Below are 19,081 nucleotides of genomic sequence, written 5' to 3' on the forward strand. Positions count from 1 at the left end.
AGTGACAGATGTTATACAGCTAAGCTGCTGTACTACCTCTCTCCACCCAGACATGACCAAAGGCTCTTAAAATTGGCTTTAAAGATGCTGTTGAAACTAGAGATGCAAAGCTGCCAAGTTTTGGCAAGGCAGGGCTGCAGTGGGCAGCCAAACTCCTCACCTCCTGTGTCGACTCCTTTTCCTTCTGAAACTGGTGCCTCTCGTGGCTCAGCTTGTCCCCCATCTTCCTCTTGTTCTCCTGCTCCTCTGTGAGCTGCACAGTGAGGTCCTCAATCTCGTCCAGCAGCTTCTGCTTCTCCTGCAAGCACACGCAATGCAGTGGTCACAGGGCTCACTGCCACCCATCCTGGAGGTGCTGGGTGAAGTTTGTCACCTGCTGGTGCCAACAGCCCCATGCCAGGCATTTCCCTGTTTTCCTATGACCAACCCACCCCGTGCCCAGGCTCCTGGCTTGGCTCTGCCTGCGAGGAAGCCTTTGGCTTTCCAAAAGCCCCAAATGCCACCAGGACACAGCAGTTCTCTCCATCCAGTGCTTACAAGGCCTCAGGGCATGAAGATTATGCTGCCTTGGCCACAGCGGGCAGTGCTCTGTGGGCTCAGAGGCTGCGAATGGGTGCCATGCTGGAGGGCCTCCAGCTGGGCAGAGCTTTGGTTTCACATCAGTTTTAATCTTACATCCGCCACAAGCTCCAACAGAGCCACAATGCAACCTCTGTGCCAGAAGTGAGACCTGCAAGTTCATCACTGGCAATGCTCCCATCCGGCCCTGCCAGGCTGCAGCCTCCCAACCCCGGCACGGGGAGAGGGTCTGTGAGAGAACACAGCATTCTGAAGACTCCACACGTGGATCTCAGTGACAGCTGTGTGCCTGGGCACGAAGCAGACCTCAACCCTTCCTGCTGCAGCCGCAGGGCTGTGGACTTGCCTCCAGCAGAGGGCACGAGTCCCTTCCCGCAGCCAGGCCACCCGCTGCTCCAGCTGCTGGCTGCCAGCTCAGGCTCATTGCATTTCTAACACCAGGTTTGCAGCCAGGCACTGTGAACCTGCTTGCAAAGCACTGCCCTGAGGTCAGGCTGTGGTGTCAGTGCTGCTGGGCCCGCCCTGAGCTGTGGGGAAGGCAGAAGCTCTGGCACACACACACACACACACACACATACATGCCTTCTCACCTCCTCAAGCCTCTCGATGTTGGCTCTTAAACAAGGGACACAAGACCTCAGCTCACTGTTCTCATCATCCAGCTGCTGCAGCCTGCAAAAATAAGGAGACTTGTCAGAAGGTGCAGCAGACTGGGCTGAAGCATCACCAGCAATACTGAACCAGGACCTGCTGGAGGAAAGCCAGCAGTGATTTATCTTTTCACGCCAAACCCTGAGACTTGTACCATCCCCATTCCCAAGGGAAAAAAGGGAAACCTGCACAACTTGGGCAGGTCCTTTCTCCAGGCCCATGCCCTCCACAACCAGATCAGATGTTACTTTTTTCAACTGAATGCTCATTTGTGCTCATGGACAAACCTCAGCATCAGACAGCAGGAAGCAGAGCTTCACCTTTGAGTCCTCCAGGTAAAGCAACAACTATCTGCTGTGCTAACTGTCCCACCACACACACGATTGAAAAAAATCAACCAACCAACCAAATGAAGTGCATTTGGGCTTCATTTACTGCAAGGGCTGGACGAGAGCAACATGCATTCTGGAAAGGTGGTAAAAACATCCCCCTGAATAACAAACCTGTCCAATAAATGAGGCCACCTCCCACGCTACTCTTTCCTTGGGGAGCTAAGAGGCTGCACAGAGCTCCCTGCCCAGCCAGCACCAGTCTGACAGCTCTTCCTTCTCGAGATGGGGTCGAACTCTGCCTCAGTACCCCCTCTGTGCCTCTGAGCAGCCTGCAGCCACGGCACACCCCTGCCAACCCTCCTGCGTCGTGGGCTGAGCCCTCGCCTTCCCTCCCAGCCTGCATCTGCTCAACAGCCATGGCAGCTTTTGGGAGCAGGATCAGACACCTGCCTGCTTCCAAGAGCTGAGTCACATCTGAGCATCAAACGGACTTCCACGGATCTTTCATGCAAACAAGTGCTAACAACCACCACCTGCACTCACACGCTGCAGGGCAGAGCTGTGGATGGGGAGCAGGAGCTAAACTGAAACCTTATCGGGGAAATCCGAACAGTCTGAGGCCACGCTGGTGGAGGGGCCTGATTTTGGGATGAAGGGAAGGAAGGAGAAGCAGCCAAACCTCAGGGCCTGTACTGATTTGAGGTAATCCTGCCCACGTGCCCAGGAACCCTGCCACCACTCGACCTGCCTGGCCCCACCTGGCCTGCAGGTTCTCGATCTCGATGCTCTTCTCCCTCTCCATTTTGCTCAGCATCTCCCTCTGCTTCTTGATCTCCTCCAGGAGTGTTTGGTCAGCCCTCAGCTCCTGCTCCTTCAGCTGTTCCTCCAGAGCATTCGCTCTGTGGAGAGGAGAGAGATGTCAGAGAGCTTCACTTCTTCCATCAGATGCAGCAAGAAAGCAAGACAGCCCACAAAATCCCCAAATAAAATAAAACTGTGTGGTATCCCTGCCCATTTTTCTACCTCTCCACGGTGCATCCAAACCCCTATTAAGGAGGTTAACCAGTGAGAGGGGAAGAGGGTGAGAGCACAGCAATCACTTTATGGCACACCTGTGGGTCTCAGTGCTGGCACTGCCTGAGCTGTGCCACCTCAATCAGAGCCCTGCTCTGGGGAAGCTGCTCAGGATGTGCTTTGCTGGGAGCCTGTGGGCTGTCCCTCAAGCAGCCACTTTGCTCAGACAGGCTTTTGCCAGATAAAGCTATTCTTCAACCAGCAGCAAGTACAAGGCTTGATTAAAAGCTGGCTGACACTTCTGGGCCAAGCTGCTAAAGTGAAAACATTCCCCTCTGCTGCAGAGTTTATCAGGGCTTAGAGAAACCTTTGTCTGAATTGCTTGGTTCCATGACACAGCTGTTACTTAACAGCCTTACAGCCCTATAGATAAATCCTGGAGGGTTTATCTGCGGGTGTAAATATGCTGCTGGAAGAGAGGAGCCTGCCAGCTCAAGGAGGGCAGCCATCAGCTACCGTGGGATCCACAGGGCTGTGCTGCAGCGGGGGCTGAAATCAGTGGGGCTGCGATGGGGCAGAGCAGGCACAGACCCTGCTGCACACCCATCTGAGCAAAGCCCCTCTCCCTGAACAGCTTTCCAGGAAACACCAACCTGCAGCCCCCCTGATCCAACCCCTGGGGCTGCACAGAGAGGTGGGCACACGAGGAAAGACCCACAGAGCTCCGGATTTGCATGCATCTGAGCAGAATATTTGCAGGGAGCAAATCCTGGGGATGTGCCCACGAGCCTGAAAAGCACCCATGGAACCCTACGATCCCAAGGAGAGCCTGGCCAGCTCTTTTACCTGTGCACGAGCTGCAGGTTCTCCTGTTTGAGGCGGCTGTGCTGCTCACCATTGGCAGCCGTGTCCTTCTCCAGCTCCGTCACCCGCTTCTCCAGAAAGACCACCTGGGTGGGGGAGAGGCACAGCTCAGCACAGACCCCCAGCAACAGGCAGTGCATCACTCCCAACCCCCCCTCAAAGCAGGAGCCACCCAAAAGGGGACAGCTGCCACCGCAGCCAGGCTTTTGCTCAGATTCTACCTTGGTTTCCCACGTGTCCCAAGTAGAAACATGGGGCCAAACGCCTCCCTGCTTCCCTTCTTCATAACAAGATGCTACAGCAATGCCCAGAGCAAAGGACCCCGGCTGAGTCTCATTCACACCCATGCACAAACAAAGCAGCCAGCAGCACGTCAACAGAGCCTGAACCACTGTGCTGCTGTGCTGGGGAAGCAGGCAAATGAAACTGCAAACAGCCACATGCACGTTTCCCTTTCCCATGCTGCTCCACACAGCTTTCAGCTCCTGACTGCAGAACTAAAAAAAGCCATTTTGAAAGTTTCATCACTGCAGCAAACATTTACGCAAGGCAGAGTTCACTCATCTTTCACTTTCCATCCTTCCCCTCGCTACTCTTAACCAGAGGTGTTCCAACAACAGCCTTCTGGTCCTCCTTGCCCTACCATCCCATGAGGACCAGCACAAAGCCACCAGTGGAAGATGCTGTCACCAAGGCCAGGCTTCTTTGCATGGGGACAGAAGGCTCTCAGGTTATGTCTCCTTCATTCAATGCAGGATTAGGGGCAATGCAGCAAGAGGAGCTTCAGCCCAGCCATCCCAAAGCCCTGCGTGCCACCACTGTGGCACACACAGCCCTGCTCCTACCTTGTCTGTGATGTCCTCTTCTGTGCACTCCAACGTGTCCCTGTACGACTCCTCCATTGCTCCTCCAGACAGTGTGCTGGTCTGGTGCAGCTGTCTGTAACACAGCAAAGCCATCCCCACCCACAGCAGGGCGACCATCAGGGCCATCATAGCCCAGACAGGGAGACTTCAGCTGACGACACCCACACCATACGGTCCCTTTCCCTCCTTCCCAGCTGCCACCTCCTTCCCTGGTGCTGGCAGAGCACTGCTCCTCATCAGGCAGTCTCTTACCAGAGCCCCAGCAGCGGAGTGCAGACGTGGACACATGCTGCAGGGACTTCACACTGCCATCAGCTGCTCTCGCTCTTTGGAATAGGAGATAAGAGCCCCTGCTCCACACTTTCTCTCTTTAAGAACATGTGTCATCCACCAAAGGACAGAGTACTCTGCTCTTGCCACCAATAAAGTTAACTACTGGGGGCAGTGGATGGGAGGAGAAATAGAACCCTGAGCTTGTTGGGAAACACCTATCTTAGCTGTGCTACAGCTGAGAGCAGCTAATCATTAGCCAGGCCTTGCGACATCGCTGGCCACAGCTCTGCATCCATCTGAGGGCACTGCCCAGCTCTGATTGGTGCTAATTGTGCCACCGCTGCAATTAGCTCCACTGCTGCATGGCACAAGCAGCACTATTGGTTGTCACAGCACAGCCCTGCAGACCCAGGATGCTGCCTGGAGCAAAGCACTGCTGTTCCCAGTGCAATGTGGGGTCAGAGCCTGCAGCGTGGCACCCGCAGGCCTCACACCATGGCTGGCTCCTCCTGCGTGGAGCAGCACACACAGGGTCTGCCAGCAGCAGGGTCAGCTCAGGTTAAGTGACGTGTGCCCATGGTTTGGGCAGTCACCTTCCTTCCCCAAAAAGGGCAGTGGGTGTTTCCCAGCCCTACCATCCCCATCCCGTGGATCTCTGCTGCCCCTCTGTGACCCAAGCAGCCCCACTGTGCAGCAGGCAGGCTGACCAGGCTTTGAAACCAGCAAAGGAGGAGGACAGCAAGAGGTCTCTTCAAACCTAAATTATCCAGTGATTATGTCATCTAGGCTCTGAAACTCACCCTGCTACACAATATGCTCATGCAAATATTCATGAAGCGTGGCTGGCATTTACTGAAGAGACCACAGCTGAGTACCAGGCTTGTTTTGCCTCCTCGCCCTGAGCACATATTTAGATTCTGAAGTCTTGGGCACATTTGTCATTTAAATCATGCCAAGCTCAACAGGGCCCGAGCAGCAGAGATTTCTTGGCACAAGCAGAACATGGGTAACAAAAGTCAGGGAAAGAACTCTGACCAAAATAAAACTCACTTCCCAAAAGCAAATATTACGTTATAATTACAGGACCTGCAACAAAAAGTGCTCTTTTGGCTGATCTGAAGGAGCTGGCTCTTCTCTGTGGTTAACATGCACGGCTGTTCCCTGGGGAGGAGGCACCTCTGCCCCCATGGGGTTAATTCCAATCCTGCCCTCTGCTCTGCCAGGCAGGGGACAGAAGGTGAACCTGACACAGGAAGCATGGGACAGCCTGCTCCCTTCTGCCTTCTTTCCTGCCCGTGTTTTTAACAAAGGTCTCCGAAGTGAGATGAGTGGAAGGAGGAAATTCAATATCAAAGCCTCGCTTCCTTTCCAGGAGGACAGACTTGCTGACCACAGGAAAAATTGGGAAGGGCAGGGCGAGATGATGAGGTTTAGGGCAGCTCCTGAATGCTCGGATTGCTGCACACTGTGCGCTGGAGCACGGGGATGGTGAGGTCTGTGCTTCCAGAGGGAGCGTGGTGACTTTGGGCCCCATCCTAACAAGCTGCCCCGTCCTCTGAGTGCCCAGCCCCTGCTTGGAAAGGGGTGAAGGGGAAGGCAGAGACCTCGGAGGGCAGCGTTTTCCCAAGCAGGGCAGAACAGAGAAGAGATAAGTTGTGAATAAAAGCGGGACACGGCCGGATGGGGAGAGGGGTGCATGGAGACAGGACAGACCCCAGAGCAAAGTGCTGCCTTTCCTGTGCAATCTGGGATAAAAACACCCACCAGGCAAGGGCAGCTGGCACAAGAGCAAGCCTTAGGACAGTGCCACAGGGCAGAAAAAGCAGAATAACAGAAAGGTTACCTGCAGCTGACCCCAGAGCTCCCCCTGACCTGACCCATCCCAGCTGCACCCATGAGGCCAAGACCCAAGGGCTGCCCTGAGCAACAGGGAAAAGCCTCCCCTGCTTCTGTCCTGGGAGAAATCGGGCTGGCAGCCACCTCCAGCTGCCGGCACAAGGGAGCAATCTCCAGATCAGAAGAAGGGCTAATGGAAAACAGATCGGAATGAGACCCATTTTTCCCCAAGAAAAGAAGACGTTGTAAACTCATGCCGACAGCCAGCGCGGACACCCTTCCCACAGCAGCAATAACCCAAGCACAAGCTTACCTTGCCACCTTCTTGCTGGAGAGTCTTTTATTCGGACTGCAAAAGCAACAAATAACAGGAAAGAGTTAGGAGAGCTGACAGTGGACGGCGAGGGAAACAGGAAACTGCAGGCACTCGGGGCACGTCCTTCGCCCCTGCAACATGCACGGCCACGCAGCCCCACGACCCTCACAATTAGCACTGCTGGGATAACGAACCCGATCAAACACGGCCTGTCCCAGCCCTGAAAGCTGATCCCCAAGGAAGGGGCTAAGAATAGCAGTGAGCTCAGTGGGGCTCTGCCAGCACTGCAGAGCTCCAGCACCCCGTGTCCCTCCAGGTCCCTGCCCGGCTGTGCCACGCACCCCCACATCTCCATCCATTTGTGTGCTTTGCACTGCTTGCTATTACTCTTGCTGAGCTGTATTTGGCTCTGGATCACCAAAGAACTGCTACCAGGACTGCAGGAGCTGTTGATCATGGATTTTAAGCACGGGCCCTATGACACCAAGGACGGGGCCAAGCCCTCCTCCTTGCTTGGCTCACCGATGGGTTGCTGGTGCTGTGCATGGTGCTGTGCACAATTCCCCCATCTGTGGTGCAACGGAGCACCGTGACAGCACAAGCAGCCACATCCCTGCTGCCTCTTCCAGCACCAACTCCTGGCCAGATGTTCCCTTGGCTGCAGCTGCAAGCTGGCAAAAGGAGCAGGGCTCACACGTGCACCCAAACCAATGCTGCCGTCCAATTGGTGCCACCAGGACACAATGCTGGTGGCAACTCAGCACTGCATGGGTGATGGCCAACAGCTCAGCTGGGCTGCATTCCCCAGTGCTTAGCTCAGCTCAAAGAACAACAATAAAAGTCAGCTGGGAGCTCAGTTCTGCCTGGAGCTGCAGCAGTGACATGAGTTCTTCGAAGGAGGAATTAAAAATAAGGCTGGGTGATTTTCTGTCAAAGACACATAAAAAATACAGCTCGTGGGAAACAAGGATCGATGGCAGCCTGCTGTCAGGGCTACCTGTGGCTGTGTCAGAGGTGCATCCTCTGAGCCCCATTAGCAAGGAGCAGGAGGAGCTGGCAGGGAAGGGGTCATCCCGTGTGCGCCGACAGCTGCAGGGTGCCAGCCCATGTACAGCCCATGCTGGGGAGAGGAGGAATATTTTCCTCTGCATGGAAAGCAGAGCCAGCACCTGCAGCTCTCCTAGGAGAGGATGAGATGTGCAAACTCTACTTCAAGGGCACTAAAACAAAGCACAGCTCTCCAAACTGCCCCATTCACAGCTCTGCCAGCCCTGCTGAGCCGCGTCTCTTATGGCTTTGGGGCACTCATATCACAGCACCAACTCCCTCTGTGACTTCCAGCTCTTCTTGTAGGTCATATTTGCACGACTTCACACCCACTTACATCCAGCCCCCCCCCGCTACACCTGATGCTGCACTCCAGCAACAGCAGCAGATCCATGCGGGGCAACCCTCCCTCCCCAAGGGAGCCAGACATTTGTGCCATGAAAGCACAGACCTGAACAAAGCCTCTTCAATTCCTTCAGAGACACCACAGGACCCCATCACACAAGTGGCATTTCAGCTTTGCAGGGGTGAAACCCAAAATGGAGCGGGGCTGCTGGTGCGTGCGGGGAAACCCAGCACTCTCCTCACTGACTGCACAACCTCAGCCCCATCACCACCCCCAGGGCTGCCACAGGGAGGCTCCCAACAGCAAAGGCAGCCATGTGCTTGAGAAAGAGAAGGGACAGAAGCACTTGTACTGCTAAGAAAGGCCAAGCTCCCATTTGTCTTCCAGCTCTCACCCAAGCTATGGCCCAGGAGAGCTGTCCCTGCAGGACGGACAGACCACGAGCACAGCCTTGGGCTTGAAAGAACACACTGGGTGTGAGCAGAGCCATTATCTCCATCAGCACCGCCATCCCTCCTTCCCCCCAGCGGACTGCAACCACATCTGAACAAGGAAATCAAAGCAGCTATCTCCCACACTTGCCAAATCAGCTGGTGGACCCCAAAAGCTACATTCACCAAGGCCCTGACATCCATCCTACCTATTCACCTATACCTGGCAGTGCTGGGTGCAAGTGAAACAAGTGGGTGCAAGCCGTTTCTATGGCTGCAGAGTCAGTGTCTCCCAGGAGATCCCCAGGTCAGAGAGCTGTGCTGGGGGGGCTGCTGCCATGGCAGGACGGGCTGTGACCATCACTCCCAGGGTGGCAGAAACACCACAGCCCATCAGCCTGGGGCTGCAGGTTCCCACATAAGGACAGCACTGCTCAGTGCGTGCTGGGTGCTGTATGGGACGTGCACGAGGCCGAGCAGAGCAGCGTGGAAGATTCCCATTGCCTGTTAGCTCCCAGGGCTCAGATTTAAGGCCCATCTGCTGTGATGCTTTTGCAGACTTTTTTTTTTGCAAGCTCCACCACCCTCACTGAAATCCATCCCTTTTTGCAAGCAGGAATCGAGCCCGACAGCAGCAGAGGAAAGCTTTCCAAGACAAGGAGAGTCTTCCCTTCAAGAGCATCTTTCCCAACACTGAAATTGCCACGCACAAGACCAATTACCTATTCATTTCAAGATCATTCAGGCGAGCGGAAAGATCCTCAAGGCGGTTGATTTGTTTGTGGCACTGGCTACAGTAAAACTCAAATGCTTCATCTGCGATAATGCTGTGCAGTTTCGCAGCGAGCGGATTGGTGCTAGAGAAATCACAAGTGTCATTTTAACAGGACAGAACAGAGCAATCTGATTTCATCTGTGGCTTCCACAAGCTGAGTTGTTTGGAAGGGCTGCATCTCCGGGCAGGGGAGGTTTTGGCACAAGATGTAGGATTGGCTGTTTGAGTTTGAGAGCAGGCTGGCTTGCTTCCCTGTGTGCAATATTGGTTTGCACTGGGATTTGCAAACTGAGCTCATGCACGGCCCTGAGTCCAAGAGCCAAATCCTTTGGTTGGTTGCCCCGTTTTCCAGTGGGACAATCTAGAAATAAAGCAGCTGTGCTGCTCCACTGTTTGCAGTGCAGACCAGGGTCAGATTTTCACCTCTAAGAACTTCTCCCTTTGAAGATATGCTCATAAAACACTGGTGGTGAACCAACCACCAGTGGTTCAGGAGCTGCCTCCTACACAGTGAAGTGTACAGGCAGCAGCTTCGCCTCATCATCTGGCAAAGAGATGTAAAGGTGTACAAACTAATTGCCTTTGGAGCTAATGGGTCTGATCAGCTTTTCGCTTTCAGCTGCTCAAGCTGTTGAGGCGTCCACCGACCCCTGGCAAAGCAGGGAGCCGTTCTCCCACCTGGCACAGCTTGGGCAAAAGGGAGTTTGGCCACGGGATTCTGAGCAGCATGGGGTTGGCATCACTTAGGGGCCGTATGCATGCCATCTTCTGCAGGAAAACATGCTTCTGGAAGCCACAGACTCGAATCAAAGAAAGGTTAATAGTGAAAAAACAAAGCAGTTCAATAAGTAAGACAGGTAAAGGTGTGAACAAACATGAGCAAGCTTAAAAACAACAGATGTCTGGAAAGGGCCCTGTGATGCAGACCCACGCTGGAAAGCCCTGCCCCAGGAGATGCTGAGGAACCCCAGGAGGATTTGGGATCTCTCCAGGCAGCAGCACGGTGCAGCACCCAGCCACCCCTGGGCCAGGCCTCAGAGCCTGTGCCACCCCTACAGTGCTCCTGGTGAGCAGGTGACCAGACAAAGGACACGCTGCCTTGCTCCACTCCTGTAGAAACATGGAAAAACATCCCTATGCTCCATGGCAGGCTTGATCTCAGGAAAAAAAACCTCCATCCACCAGCAGTCCTTTCAGCTGCTCAGGCTTTGCACGGGGTTGAAGCTGGCTGCAGCTTTGTGGTACCCAGGAGGAGCGACGTGCCCCGTTTTGGGATGCTCCCCATTGCTCAGCCACACATGAGCTCTGCTCGGCGCGTCCTCACTTCGCCCACTTCTTAACGAGCATTAATCAAGGGCGGGGAAAGCCATTAGACAAGAAGCCCTAAGAGAATCCAGAGGTATTCACTGAGTGGAGATATACCTGGCCCCCGGCTGCTTTGGTTCCCTGCCAGGTGAGTGGGTGAGAGCTCAACCACAGCGCACCTCAGGGCATCCCCACCCAGCACTGGTGGCACGTTGCCACCCCTCAGCCCTGCTGCCTCCTTCCTCCATCCCAGGGGAGCAGCGCTGCTCTCACCCAGCACCTACAGCCAGCTTGTTGGTGCATGAGGGGCTTGGGCTTCCCACTGCCATCCATTCCTTGCTGGGTGTTGTAGAGAGCTTTGCTGTCTGGATTGCTGAGCCCAAGGTGGCAACCTATAACCACGCACTTAAGGACTAAGCAGGAAAATTCAGCACCCTGCAGTGCTCCCTGCAGGCTCTTGGTTCCTGTGTTAGCCTTCCTGTGAAGGTCTTCTTATGGAGATATTCAAGACTGATCTGGACGCCTAGCTATGCTACTGATAGTAGGTAACCTGTTTCAGTAAGGGGGTTGGACTCCATGGGCTCGAGGTCCCTTCCAAACCCTGCTTTGATCCTGTGTGCAGGAAAACTTGTCAACATGATTCCCATCTGATGCTCCTGTAACGTGGAGGTGATGCATGGGGATGTGTCCATTTACAGGTGATGCTGAACCTCAGCAAAAAAAAAGAAAAGGGTTCAGTCTGAGCCAGCAGCGTCCTGCAGCTCTTTGTAAGGTTGGACTGTGTGCAAACACACGTGGTAGGTAGGGCTTTGTTCAGAAAAACAGCACATTCTTAAAGGCACCCCAGCTAAGGACCTTCCTGCACGCAACAATAATCCCAGGTAAGGGCCAGACCTGAAAGGCATGCGGAAATTCTCTCTTTCAAACAGAACAGCATTCTTTACCCCCGAGGTTCTGCAGGGCTTTGTCTGCAGTCTGCCTTCCCGGCACTCCCCAGCTAAAAGCAGTAAGAGCTTCAGGGCTGTGCACCCCCTGAGTCCCCCCTGGATAGCAGAGATGCTGCAGGGGTGAGATCCAAAGGGAGAACGGGAAAGGCCAGGCACTGACAGAGCAGGAGCTGAGCACTGCGTGTGGGGCTAACCTGGAGCCCAGGACTGGTATTAAAGAAAAAACTGAGCTGATTGCAAGATGACTGGAATATTTTGTTGCCAGGAGGCTTTTGGAGCAGTTTGGAGGCCCACACTCGGGGAGGAACTCAGAACACCAAGGCTGGCTTTTAGCTGAGAGCATTTTCCATGTGTGGCACCAGCAGGGACAGCTGCACCCAGGTGGCTCTGCACAGTGCCAACGCAGGACACGTGAGGTGAACAAAGTGCCCCTTCCCAGCAGGGCACACTCACCAGGGGTTAGAGGTTCCCGCAGCAATGGGTAGAGCTTTACAGCAAAACCTCTATTGCAGGTTTAGTTCACATCTTCAAAACCGCTGCTGAAAAAGGAAAGTTAGCCCTGGCCTGCAGCAAAGTGCCGGCAGCATCCCTTCTCCTTCAGCCCCCTGCAGCCAGAACTGCCCCAGCCATATCAAGGCCTTTAGGAATCTGACAGAATGCAGGCAAAGAGGAGAAAATAAAAAGCTGTGACAGATTTACGCTGCTGTGCAGTCACACACACACCATCCCAAAGGGAAAAAGCATCCTCTTGGACACCAGTGAGTGGCAGCTTTTACTTTTTCCCTTGAAAAACAGATACGGATTGCTTTGTACCATCCTACCAGCTCCTCAGCACACCCTGCATGGGCTGGAAGCACTTGCTTGGTTTCAGATCTTAGTGTAAGGAGAGCAAGGAAACACTGCAGCCTCCTTCCTGCCCCACAGATCTCAGGCTGCAGCTGTTGGTGCAAATCCAGCCACTGTATCAAAGCCAAAAATGTAAGTGTAGCAGATTAAAAAAAAAAAAAAAAAAAGCTGTCATCCAACAGGATCAGGGCTAAAGCTGTGAGGCTGCCTGCTTTTTTCTACCAGAAAGTTCTGAGAGGAGCCACATCACCAACAGCAGAGGGAACGTGGGGCTGTCCTGGGCTCCAAAGTGCTCCTCCAATGCTGCTGGACATCGGTGCTTCCGGTGGGAGGATGGGAACTGTGCAGGGCAAGGATGGAGGGAGGCAGCTCCTGGCCCTGTGCTGCTTATCTCCTTGTATCCAGGATTTGCTCTCGCAGACCAAGTTGTGTGCAAACCCAAACACAGAGCCCAAGTTGAGAAGTTATGCCAACGAAACCCATCCCAACGCAGCCAGTGCTGTGCTGAGCATTACCTGGGGGAGAGGAACGAGGAGCTGCTAAAGCTGCTTTCCCCATTACACAAGCTGTCCGAGAACAAATCTGCTTCATTCCCTTCTCCGTAATCCTCGAAGTGCTCCTCTCCGCTAATGACCGTAACGATGGAGTGGCTGAGGTCTGAGCCCAGGGGCAGGTCGTGTGGATGAGATCTGTGAGGACAGAGAGATGGGTGTCACGGCGTGACCACATGTAACTGCTCCCAGAGGGCTTCCCTGCCCAGGACTGCAGAGATTTTAAAACCTCTGGGGCAAAACGCAGGGGGGAAATTAGCAAGAAGCAAGGCGGAAAGCAAGCCAGATGTCTAAAAGCACAGCTATGTGCTGGAGGGGGGTAAGACCACCCTCCTCCCAAAAATGCACTGCTAAAGAAGGAGGGAAGACTGGATTATTCCAAAAGCTGATTTTTCACCCTACACCACTGCCCAACTGGGGAGCAGAAGGAGGCACCCAGCAGGCCCAGCAAGCAGCAGAAACTGCTCCAGGAATAGAAGGCAGGGGTGGAATTTTTATATTTATTTTAAACTAAGAAGCAAGAGCCAAGCCCAGCTCCACAGCACGGGGCTGCGGTTTGTCAAGCACCTTCCAGGGGCAGATCTCATCAGCCAGGGCTGCTCTGGGCAATAGTTCTTGGTGAGGGGAGCTCCCCACACCTCTGGGATGCACCAGCATCGTGACACCAACCTCAAGCCTTCCAATCTCTAACCCAGAAGCAGCAATACATTCAAATGTGCTTTTGCCTTGAACTTGCGAGAACCTGGAGTCTGCCCACACCTCATACACCGCTCAGAGCACCCAGGGGTCACCCAGCCTTCCCAAGGCCGTGTTGGGAGGAGCAGGAAAGCCTCAGCAACAAAACCTAACCCCAAAATGCAGCGGGTTATACTTACAGGCATGCGAACTGGAGGCAGGGAAGGCGCACGCAGGCTGCCATGGCCCCTGGGTGGGAGCTGTGCTTGGGGCCAGGGAGCTCAGAACCTGCTTACAGCCCGACTTAACTGCTGCTGAGCTGAGCAGAGCAGCGTGCAGCCAGCTAATCCCATTGCCTTGATCTGCAAACCTCCACCAAGCCTGCACCCTTTCAGCCCCAGCACCTTGCGTGTTCCCATGCCGGGCTTTTGGGGTGGGAGGGAAGCCACAAAGAATACTTTGCTTCCAAAAAGCTCAAAGTACCTCCTAGACCACTACGCCTGGATGCCATGCTTCCAGTCCCCCTGTGCTGACAGCTCTGGGGGTTTCAGTGCTGTTAGCAGGGTGAGGCGAGCTCCCCGTTAGCAGGGAGGTGTTCAAGGCCAGCTTGGATGGGGCCATGGGCAGCCTGGTCTAGTATTAGATATGGAAGTTGGTGGCCCTACCTGCAGCAGGGGGGCTGGAGCTTCATGATCCTTCCAACGCAAGCCATTCTATGACTCCATGACCCCCCAGAGCATCTCAGTCACACCCCTGAACCCGCTCTCCCCACACAGCTAGGAGTGCCCAGGCACAGCATCAGATAGCAGGGCAGGAGGCATCAGCTCACAGCGCTGTGCTCCGGGCGCAGGTTGGAAGCACGTCGTTACAGGAGGCGGCTGCACATCAAAGGGCACACACGTGTTTGGGAGAAACAAGAATACGGCGAGTTCCCCTCCTGGCTTCAAAATTACACGTTGCATTGCTGGCTTAAGTGATAGATTAAAAACTGCGGGTATTTCAGGTGTGTAGAGAACTTATTTTAGAAGTTAGAGATGCTAATGAGGGTACAGAAGTTCTCCCAAGGCAAGCTACAATTAGCTCAAAGAGATTGCCAGGCCGAGCTCCAAAACAGCCTACACACAGTGCAGCCTCATTATTATTCCTAAAGAAGAGCTATTTCGGTCCTGCGTGAAGTTACAAACGCTCAGAGCACACCGACCAGTTCCAGCAAGACAGAGCCAGCCCACTCAGTTTGGTCCTCAGCAGCATCTCTCCCCGCTCCTCACCTGCCCCCCTTTGCCCCATTCTGCCCCACTGACCCCTGTTCCTGCTCCTCGATGGCATCTGTGAACTCTGAGTGCACGGTGGAGTCGATGGCGCTGTCGGTCTCCACCTCGTCGTGCATCTCGTGGTGCACCAGAGTGCTGGTGTCCTCATCTGTGAAGGTTTCACACTCGCTGTAGGTGCTCTCTGAGCCCATGTACGCACTGTCGGTCACCTCATTTGCCTGTGGCAGGACACAAGAGAGGACAAAAGACATCTTGTAAGATGCTACAGCCATGTCGTTTCATTGTGGAGCAGGACAAAGTGTGCCCAAGGCTGCCTATCGCCTATCCCCAGGGCTGCCCATCGCTCACATCCAGAACTGACCATTACCCACATCCAGGGCTGCCCATCACCCATCCCCAGGGCTGCCCATCGCTCACATCCAGAACTGACCATTACCCACGTCCAGGCCAGCCCACCACCTGTGCCTAAGGCAGCCCATCACCCAGGCCAGCCCATCACCTGTGCCCAGGGCAGCCTCCTACCCATACCCAGCAGCTGCCGTCACTGTTTATTTCACCCACCCCATTTTTAAGAGGACACCATTTGAATTCCCTACCAGGACTCACCATGCCAAACCACCAGGCGGTCCTGAAAGCACTTTCTCCCCACTGCAGCCATATGAGGGTAATTTCCACCCCTTCACAGAAACCTCTGTAAAACTCTATGCCAGCCTCTAGACTACTGTCCTGTCTCTTCAGGACACACTGTGGCTGTTTTAGGGGGCAGGTCAGTTCCCCAAACACAGGAGGTGCTGCACCCAGATGCTTGGGAGAACCCAGATGTTCAGGAGCATGAGAGGGAACACACATTGCAGCAGAAGCTTTCCTCAGGGAGCCCATTTCCTGGCTTTTCAGGAATTTCCCCAGGTGGTTTCAGGACCAATCAACTCTTTGTGTCTCTGGGGTTTTGGGAACAAGGGATCTGGCAATGCTGGTGTAGAGCTGCAGCTGTGCACTGCCACCCGGTGTCCCAAAGCTGCAGCATGGATGGCAAAGGGAGGAACACGGGTTGAAAGCCACTGGGCCACCTGAGGTCTATGCAGGCAGATGGGAACTGCTGGCTGCCCCTCCTGCAAGGTCATGGGGCAACACAGCAGCATTCCAGATGCTGCAACAAGCTCCCCTTCCTCAGCCACGCAGCACACACAGAAGCTTCTGAGGCTGTTTGCAAGCACTTGCAAGAAAATGGTGTATCTCAAAGCTTTGCATTACACAGAGCTGGCAGCTGGAAGGAGCACGTGGGCGCTGCGTTAGGGGAACAAACCCCACACAGCAGCTGCATGCTATGCACGGGGACAAGCCCTGCCCAGCCCTACAGCGTCAGCACGAGGTGCCAGCACAGACAGACTACAGACAGCCCCCCGACAACGCCCTAAAGGTAAACATGACGTCAACCTGTGCAGAACCTGAGTCCAAAGTCACCGCCAGCAGAAGACAGGGCCATTCCTGCTAGCTCCAGCAGAGCAGCATCCCCAGCAGGGATACAGAAAACCAACAGCAGCCTGTAGAAGAGGTCAGGATTCGGCACAGGGGACACAGATATGTTGGGATGCTGATCTGGGGAAGTAAAGCCATCTCCAGCCCCTGCTGCTGGGCCAATCTCTGTGATGCTCCATGAAGGATGCAATGGGATCTGGCAGCTGCAGGGAGCACTGGGTGCCTGCATGCCCACCCGCTGCCCCACGGCGTGCTGCTTTCTGCCTGCAGGGGGAAAGATGTAGGGCTGAGCTGGGAATAACTTTGCTTGTGGCCTCTGAAGTCAAGTCTGTTGTTTGGAAAAAACAACCAAAAGAACAAGAAATGCACACAGTCCCAGATCCTGGCTGCTCCCATAACCACGGTGCCCCACACCAAACAGTCGTTCCTCCCCTTCTAATCCTTTTTCTCTTAAGCCTTATTAAAATCAAACCCGTGTAGTCAATGAGTTACGGGGCAGGTGAAACCTGAAACAAAGTTCTCCTCCTGAGCAGCAGCGTGGAGAACTTTGCTTCACAATGCATCACAGATTAAAGAACCAAACCTCCAGCAGAGATGCCAGCGGGAGATAGGCGAGCAGGGAGGCCGAGGCAAGGTCTGGCAGAACGCACCATAAAGCAAAGCAAAGCCAAACCAAACCCCTGTGCCCTGGGCAAAGGTGCAGCTGCAGTTCTCAGAAAGCTCTTTTATGGCCCCAGAACAGCTGATCTGTGCACTGACCCTACAAATCCCACTTGCCACCTCTCTCTTCCAGCCAAGCTTGCTTTGCTCTCAGCAGACAAGAAAAAACCAGAATGGCAATGCACCCATTCCAGGTATTTGATGGCACTTTTGGGTTGAGAAGTGTTGTAGAAACACTGATTCAAAAAGCCTCTTTGTAAAGGGAAAGGAGCCCAGGATGCTGAGAGCCACCTGCAAGGGCTGAGCAGGGATGGGCCACGCACCATAAACGACATCACCACCCTGACACACCTGGGAGGGCTGGAGACGTCATGATGCCCTTACATAAGAGCTTCTCCTAAAGTCCTAAATTCCTTTGCTTGCTGTATGGGATGTATGACAAAAGCACACGTGGAGCTTTAATCCGGGAGCAGCACATGCTTGGGCGTGCTTCTGTGCTCCGAGTGATTGGGAAAAGGCACAGGAGGCTCCAGGGAGCGTTTGCTTTGCTGCTTTGGGGCAGAAATCTTCACTCAAAGCACAACCAGAGCCTGGGTGTGGGACAGCTGTGTCCCAGCAGTGCCGTTGGCAGGGCTGGTCCAGCACTGCTGGCCTTGGCCACAGCGACAGGGAAATGGGGGAGGGAGGAGGAAAGGGAAGAACAACGCTGCTTTCCCGACGGATTTATCTGTGATTAACAGCAGCTCTGGACAGGGGGGTGGGAAGGGACCAAGGACACCCAGCACTGCCCCATCCATCCCAGGGCTGCAGGAGCCAGGCTGCAATTGCTGCTCCATGCAGAGCTGAGCGCAGTGGGGAAGGAGAACACCAAACTGACCCTAAGCTGCAATCCTGGCCCGGCGCTGGGGACAGGCACCTCCCTGCTCAACACAAAGCATGTTTAAGTTGGCTTCTACCCATGCAAAGGGGAGAGGGAAGCAAGCTGTGCTTCCCTCTCTGAACACCCTGTCCCACCTCAGTCTCAGTCCCACCCTGAAACACCCCGTGGCAGCAGGCAGGATCCCCTCCCCACCAAACAGCCCCGCACAGGGGGTGCACCAGCAGAGCTTGCCCATGGGGTTTGCCTCTTGCTGCTCATCTGGGCAATACCCACTTTGCAGAGAACCCAGAGAATCCTCATCTGGCTCAGGGCAAAGCCAAGCCCTCCACCTGGCCACAATGCCAGCCCGACACAAGCTCTACAGGTAAACAGGGCTGACCCACACCAAAACAAGAACACTCATCAGCAAAACCAGCCAACCCACACCGTGGGGCAGAACCCACCGCCCGCAGCGCCCATACCTGCCATCCTGCCCAGCCCAGAGCCAGGGACAGAGCGAGCCATCATGTGCCTGCCCTGCAGCCCCAGCTCCCTCCTTCATGCCAGAGCCCAGCACTCACCTGCGGACACATCCCGCCCGGCTGGACCCAGCTCCTTCTGGCAGGGAGGAGGGAAGCAGGTCGGGAACAGAACGCCTTTTGTTGCTGACCTCCAGCCCTGATAACACTGGGTGAGCTCAGCTCTCTCCCCGCTGTGTGGCTACCAAAATAAAAGCAAGCCGTGCTCCGGCCAGCCCTGCTCCAGATGCACAGGCTGCTTGCTGTGTAAATTACTGCTGATTAGGAGGGTTATTTCCCAGGAGGATTGGCCTTGCTAGAGAGGCTCCCGGGACGTATCTCTCTCTGGGTGTTCCTGGTGAATAGTTAAATGTTAAATACAATCTCTTTCCTTATAGTGACGAACGGGGAAGCAAACAAAGCTTGCCTTGCTCACCAGGCGGTGACTCCACGATAGGCACTGACATCACCCTCCAGCACAGGCTGTTCCCAGCAGGGCGCACGGCGCGGGACCCCCTGTCTCCAACACCCCACGCAGAGGTCCTGCTCTGCTCCCAGCTCCAAGGAACTGACCCAAACTGCTCACATCAGGAGGGCCCTCCCACCTCACATCCCCCAACACAGTGCACGAGGCACAGAAGGT

At 54.7% G+C, this 19,081-nt stretch overlaps 1 protein-coding gene across 1 annotated transcript in view; it reads right to left on the bottom strand.

Moving 5' to 3' along the window:
• The window catches only part of RAB11FIP3 (RAB11 family interacting protein 3), a gene marked incomplete at both ends in the record, with an annotated part of 42,627 nt that overhangs the window by 1,924 nt on the left and 21,622 nt on the right, over nt 1-19,081 (bottom strand). The window contains 9 exons of the mRNA XM_079542981.1: nt 161-298; nt 1,170-1,251; nt 2,321-2,461; nt 3,423-3,526; nt 4,286-4,379; nt 6,729-6,764; nt 9,278-9,412; nt 12,944-13,117; nt 14,956-15,143. Coding sequence (XP_079399107.1) covers nt 161-298; nt 1,170-1,251; nt 2,321-2,461; nt 3,423-3,526; nt 4,286-4,379; nt 6,729-6,764; nt 9,278-9,412; nt 12,944-13,117; nt 14,956-15,143 — 1,092 coding nt within the window. The remainder of the gene's footprint in view (nt 1-160; nt 299-1,169; nt 1,252-2,320; nt 2,462-3,422; nt 3,527-4,285; nt 4,380-6,728; nt 6,765-9,277; nt 9,413-12,943; nt 13,118-14,955; nt 15,144-19,081) is intronic.

This window comes from Tetrao urogallus (assembly GCF_951394365.1).
Source record: "Tetrao urogallus genome assembly, chromosome: 15".
Classification (NCBI taxonomy): domain Eukaryota; kingdom Metazoa; phylum Chordata; class Aves; order Galliformes; family Phasianidae; genus Tetrao; species Tetrao urogallus.